At 50.1% G+C, this 6797-nt stretch overlaps 1 protein-coding gene across 1 annotated transcript in view; it reads right to left on the bottom strand.

The window, feature by feature from the left end:
- LOC125482191 (AMP deaminase 3-like) overlaps positions 1-2680 on the bottom strand; it is a gene marked incomplete at its 3' end in the record, with an annotated part of 3330 nt that extends 650 nt beyond the window's left edge. Inside the window, exons 1-2 of the mRNA XM_048594201.1 lie at positions 2487-2680; positions 974-1094 (exon numbers count right to left, since the gene is read on the bottom strand). Coding sequence (XP_048450158.1) covers positions 974-1094; positions 2487-2680 — 315 coding nt within the window. The remainder of the gene's footprint in view (positions 1-973; positions 1095-2486) is intronic.
- Between the last annotated feature and the right edge of the window lie 4117 nt (positions 2681-6797).

Raw genomic sequence — 6797 nt, 5'->3', positions numbered from 1 at the left:
ACACACACACACACACACACACAGACACACACAGAGACAGACAGACAGACACACACACACACACACACAGACATACACACACATAGAGAAACAGAGAGTGCTGTGTGAAAAATCCACGTCCGTTATTCCGCATTCATTTCACACTGCGCCCCAAACTTAGACCCGAGGCAGGGACAGCATGGGGTTAGATACAGAGTAAAGCTCCCTCTACACTGTCCCCCCCCCATCAAACACTCCCAGGGACAGGGACAGCATGGGGTTAGATACAGAGTAAAGCTCCCTCTACACTGTCCCCCCCATCAAACACTCCCAGGGACAGGGACAGCATGGGGTTAGATACAGAGTAAAGCTCCCTCTACACTGTCCCCCCATCAAACACTCCCAGGGACAGGGACAGCATGGGGTTAGATACAGAGTAAAGCTCCCTTTGCACTGTCCCCCCCATCAAACACTTCCAGGGACAGGGACAGCATGGGGTTAGATACAGAGTAAAGCTCCCTCTACACTGTCCTCCCCATCAAACACTCTCAGGGACAGGGACAGCATGGAGTTAGATACAGAGTAAAGCTCCCTCTACACTGTCCCCCATCAAACACTCCCAGGGACAGCACGGGGTTAGATACAGAGTAAAGCTCCCTTTATACTGTCCCCCATCAAACAGTCCCAGGGACAGCACGGCGTTAGGTACAGTGTAAACCTCCCTCTACACTGTCCCCATCAATCACTCCCAGGATAGGGACAGCACAGGGTTAGATACAGAGTAAAGCTTCCTCTACACTGTCCCGCATCAAACACTCCCAGGACAGGGACAGCATGGGGTGGGGGGTGGTTAGACAGGACGGAAAGCTCCCTCGACATCACCGAGCCTCTATGGTAACCCTATGTTCTGTTGTCTGCCTTTCTCCATCTGATGCCCAGGCACCGCACGGAGCAGGGTGGGCTCGCTCCTGACCCCCAACCCCAGCGCAGTCACCTTTTTGAGACGGAGGCCGTGAGAGATATTGTCCGCTGTCAGGAAGCCATCGACCAGGTGGGTGTGTGAGCCTGCCTCCCCGCAGTGCGGCCGGTATAGGAAGGTGTTCATTCCTCGCTCCCTGGGGAAAAGGAACGCCGGCCTTGTCAGGGCCCTCGGACAACACGCATGCTGCTTGTCCCGTTCCCCGTCAACACCCCCCACCCCACCCCCCACAACCAAACTCTCTCTCTCTGCGTCCTCATGCATCAGCTTCTGGGGAGTGGCACACTCCCTCCCACACCCCGAGCAGAGCCGCCCAAAGTTACACAGGGAGCTGGGAGCGACATAATGCCCCGAAACACATCTTTCTGTGCCTGAAATGACGCGGTTTCAGGGTAATGCAGCGCTGCCAGTGAGTCTCCCCGAAATGTTGAGCCTTGTAACATATACCAGAAAGACTGTTGAGACAGATGTCTTGGAGTTTATTGACAGCTCTATCCAATTACGGGGCTGTAAAAAAATCTCAGACTTGTCCTTACTCTGGGCTTTGACTTCACAGAGCAAGGGGAGAGTGACTGCAAGCAGGCGGTCGGTATTTTGCTGCATTAAGGTGAGGCAGGTACCTTCCTACCTCATGTTTACATGATGCAACGCCATTTAACTGAAAGAGTCAGTCCTGTTTGGTCTGGGACCAGTGCAATAATGCAACAGGAAACACCATGCACTTCTGTACTCATGCTCACGTACACACACATACAGCCAGTGCCAGCTAAGTCAGCACTAGGCCCGGATTCAAGCCTGGGCTTTTCCTGCTGTGAGAGTGTGTGTGTGTTTGTGGCATGTGTGTGAGTGTGTGTGTGTGCCTGTATGTGTGTGTGTGAGTGTGTGTGTTAGTGTGTGAGTGTGTGTGTTTGTGAGTGAGTCTGTGTATGTGTGTGTGTGAGTGAGTCTGTGTGTGTTAGTGTGTGTGTGTGAGTGAGTGTGTGTGAGTGTATGTGTGTGTGTTAGTGTGTGTGTGTGTGAGTGAGAGTGAGTGAGTGAGTGTGTGTGCGTGTGAGTGAGTGTGTGTGTGTGTCTGTGAGTGTGTGCGTGTCTGTGAGTCTGTGTGTGCGTGTGTGTGTGTGTGTGCAGGGAGCCTCAGTACCACACTGGGTGTGATCAGACAAAATTGGCTCTAGGCCAAGATTGGAGCCTGGGCCTTTCCTGCTCTGTGTGTGGGGAGTGGTGGACTAGCTTGGTGTACTGTGGGTGTGATTAACTCAGCTCTAGACAAGGATTGGAGCCTGGGCCTTTCCTAGCTGCTCCATATGTGGGGCTCAGTGCACTCAGTGTGATCAGGCTCGCTCAGCACTAGGCCGGGATTGGAGCCTGGGCCTTTCCTAGCTGCTCCATATGTGGGGCTCAGTGCACTCAGTGTGATCAGGCTCGCTCAGCACTAGGCCGGGATTGGAGCCTGGGCTTTTCCTGCTCTGCAGGGGGTTTGGAGTCCTGCACCAGAGTGGAGTACCTCGGAGGTAGGAATTCCCATTACCTGCGCAGGTGATTCAGAACGGTGATGTTACTGTACATATAGTACTGATAGTAACTGTAGGGCGGGTTCTTCTTGGAGGTCCAGTCGGCCGGGAGGGGCAGTTCAGGGAAGAATCCCTCGTCTGTCTTCGACTCATCATCGACACTGTCAAATGCTGTCACCTGGCACAGCGAAGGATACCAGTCAGTTACCATGGGAAACAATCCGTTAACCTGGCTCCTTCCAAACCCACGGCCACTTCCATCCAGAAGGACAAGGGGCAGCAGATAAATGGGACCCCCCACCCCCTGCAAGTTCCCCTCCGAGCTGCTCCCCATCCTGACTTGGGAAATATATCGGCCGTTCCTTCCTGGGTCAGAATCCCTGGAATTCCCTCCCTAAGGGGACATTGTGGGTCAACGCACAGCACATGGGCTGCAGCGGTTCAAGAAGGCAGCTCACCACCACCTTCTCAAGGAGGGGCAACTAGGGATTTGGGGGGGGCAATCAATTTAAATTTTAGCAAAGACCTGTAGCTCGGGTTTTGTTGTGAGGTTGTGGACTTGCTGGCCGAGCTGGCTTGTTCTTGTTTAGACGTTTCGTCACCCATGCTAGGTAACATCGTCAGTGGAGCCTCCGATGAAGTGACGTTATTCTACTCCACTTGGGATTTATACTGTCTGGTGCGTTGTGGTGAGTCGTGTCATTTCCGGTTTTGATCTGGATGGGTTTGCATATGGGGTCCAATTCTCAATGTTTGTCAATTGCATTACAGTTGGACAACCATGCCTCTAGGAATTCCCGTGCGTGTCTATGTTTGGCTTGGGCTACTATGGTTATCTTGTCCCAGTTAAATTGATGGCCTTCATTGTCTGAACTTACCAATATTAAGGAGAGTTTGTTGTGTTGTTTTGCTGCTAGCTGGTGTTCGTGTATTCTGATGGCTAGTTGTCTGTCCAATGTAATGTTTGCAGCAGCCGTTGCATGGTATTTTGTAAACCACGTTGGCTCTGCATGTTGCGGGAATGGGGTCTTTAATCCTCCTAAGTGTTTGTTGTAGAGTAGCTGGGGGCTTGTGGGCCCCATGATTCCTAGCAGTCGTAGGGGTCTTGTTGTCGGTTCTGATATGTTGTTGATGTAGGGCGATGTGGCCAGTGTGTTAGGACGTACTGTGTCCTCCCTGTTGTTGTCTGTTTAGTAGGCATCTGGGAATGAAGTTGTGGGGATATCCGTTTATAGCGAGGATTTTGTATCGGTACTCTTCCTCTTTCCTGCGTAGTTCCAGGGTGTTGCGGTGTGGCCTGGTCTGTTTAAATAGTGTCCGAATGCAGCTTTGTTTGTGGGTGTTGGGGTAGTTGCTATGGAGGTTGAGGATTTGATCCGTATGGGTTAATTTCCTGTATACTGAGGTTTGGAATTCCCTGTTGGTCAGATGTTCAACTTTAACATCCAGAAACAGAAGCTGATTGTTGTTTTCTTCTTCTTTCGTGAAATTAATCCCCGCAAGTATGTTGTTGATGAGGTGGTGGGTCTCCTCTGGTTTGTAGCGTTTAATAACGACAAATGTGTCATCTACGTACTGGATCCACAGTTTAGGTTGAGTGTGGGGGAGGGTGGTGTGTTCTAGTCTTTGCATGACTGCTTCTGCGATGAGCCCTGAGCTGGGTGACCCTATTGGTGTACCGTTGATCTGTTTGTATATTTGACCATTAAAGACGAAGTGTGTGGTGAGGCACAGGTCTAGTTGTTTGAGTATGTTGTCATTGCTGCTGGTCTGTGTTGCTGCTTCCTCTAGTAATGTGACCACTGTTTCTTTGGCTAGTGGGATGTCGATTGATGTGAATAAAGCTGTGATGTCAAAGGATACCATAATCTCGTCGTCGCTGATTTTTATGTTCTTGAGGGTATTGAGGAGTTCTTGGGTTGAGTGGATAGAATGGGGTGATCTGTCTACTGGGTGTTTCAGTCTCTGTTGTAGGTCCTTGGCCAGTTTGTGTGAAGGTGTGCCCTGGAGGAAGACAATGAGTGTGAGGGGGTGTTTGGTTTGTGCACTTTAAACAGCTCATAGAAGCGGGAGGTGTTTGTGCCTTCTGGTTTCATTCTCATGTAGTCCATCTTGGTTATCTGTCCTGCATCCTTTAGTCTCTTCAATGTCTGGGGGATCCTATTGCCTAGCTATTGTGTTGGGTCTTTCGCCACCTGTAGGTAGGTGGTTGTATCTGCGAGCAGTGCCTGTGCTTTCTTAACGTAGTCTGGTTCGATCATAATGATGGTCATGCGCCCTTTGTCCTCTGGTAGGACTATAATGTAGTTTATAAAATACCGTGAAAAGACTGTCACAAACAATACATCGGACAGACAGGAAGGAAACTAGCCATCAGAACACACGAACACCAGCTAGCAGCAAAACAACACAACAAACTCTCCCTAATATCAGTACACTCGGACAATGAAGGCCATCAATTTAACTGGGACAAGATAACCATTGTAGCCCAAGCCAAATATAGACACGCACAGGAATTCCTAGAGGCATGGTTCTCCAACTGTAATGCAATCGACAAACATATAGAGTTGGACCCCATATACAACCGGAAATGACACGACTCACCATAACAGACCGGACAGTATAAATCCCAAGTGGAGTAGAATAACATCGCTTCATCGGAGGCCCCACTGATGATGTTACCTAGCATGGTGACGAAACGTCTGAACGAGAACAAGCCAGCTCGGCGAGCAAGTCAACAACCTCATTGGCAATAAATGCTGGGCCAGTACAGCACAGCCCACATCCCATGAATGAATTGAAAAACTGTAAGCCCTGAGAGAACATAAAACAAAGGGACTGGCCTAGACCATTCAGCCCATCGAGTCTACTCATCCAATGAGATCGCAGCTGCTCTGGTAATCCTCAACCCGACTTTCCCCACGTGACCCTACGTTCCCCCGATGATTAAACATCTCTCTCAGCCTTGAACGTTCTTAATTTCCCAGCCCCTTTGAGGTAAAGAATCCCGCCTCCTTTCGAGGCCTGCCAACGTAGACAACGACTACTGGATCCCATCCCTTCCGTTCCTTTCTCAAGTTCCTTTCCGGCTCTGAGAAGATTCTTTAGCCTTGGTTCCTTCCACAGCCTTCAGGACTCCTGCCCAATGGCTACCATCAGACAGTAAGAGCGTCTCTCATTACACTGTCCCCTATCGCAACAACATTCCTTCTTCCTGTCCCCCCCAGTATGAATGGCTTCGTGTAGCAACGTACTGCGCTCAGTTCGTCCATCCTCCCTGCAATCCCCCTCTCTCAGTCTGCAAGAACCTCATCGTTGTCAGACAATTGCAGGGGCCAGGGGCTCCTCAGTTTTAACCCCCCCTGGGAGCTTCTTTCCTGTCTCACCAGCAGTCCCTGATCACAAACTGGTTTTGATTGCTAACCTTGTCCTCTTGAGCGAAATGTCCAGATCACTTAACCCCCCTCCACCACCACTTCCTGGTGTGGCACAACGTCCATAGCTCAGACCCCAGCTCCTCTACTCAGATGCAAAGTCCCTCAAACTAGAGACAAGTAAACTCTGAATTTCCTAACCAGCCGCACGTATTGCAAAGCTTTGATTTAGTCCCTTCGGTGTTGGGGGTGGTCAGAGCATTTGTATCTGGCCACACGCCTCAGGAAGGCTACATTTGGCTGTTGGTACGGTGCAAGTTCACCAGAATAATACCAGAGGCTAACAGCCTCATTTAATTCTGCTTTATTCCTCTGGCATTCAGAAGTTTAAGGAGTGAAGTGAAAGCAAGGCACTGCAATCTGAGACAAACACAGAGAATGCAGGAGAAACTCAGCAGGTCTGGCAACACCTGTGGAGAGGGATAAACAGAGTTGAAGTTTGAGTCCTGCATGACTCTTCCTCGACTCTGGAGTCACGCCGGACTTGAAAGATTAATTCTGTCCCTCTTTTGCCATAGACGCAGCCAGACCTGCTGAGTTTCTCCAGCCTTCCCTGTGTTTCTATCCATCTGAGGTGTTTAACAATGATCAAAGGGTTTGGTGGGGGGTGGGGTTGGTTGTATTTACAGCTGTATAAGACTTTAGTTAGCCCACACTCGGAGTATCGTGTGGTCGCCGCGCTATAGGAAGGATGGAGAGGCTTTGGAGAGGGTGCAGAAGAGGTTTACCAGGATGTTGACTGGACTGAAGGCTGTTAGATTTAAGGAGAGGCTGGATTGTTTTCACTATAGTGTCGGGGGCTGAGGGGCGCCCTTATAGAAATGTATAAAATTATGAGAGGCTTCGATAGGGTGGATAATTGGTCTTTTACCCAGGGTGGAGATGTCACACACT

This window comes from Rhincodon typus, unplaced genomic scaffold, assembly GCF_021869965.1.
Source record: "Rhincodon typus isolate 14 unplaced genomic scaffold, sRhiTyp1.1 hic_rhity00006973, whole genome shotgun sequence".
NCBI classification, from domain to species: domain Eukaryota; kingdom Metazoa; phylum Chordata; class Chondrichthyes; order Orectolobiformes; family Rhincodontidae; genus Rhincodon; species Rhincodon typus.
The sequence above is the reverse complement of the archived record's forward strand: the minus strand, read 5'-3'. Positions and strand labels throughout refer to the sequence as shown.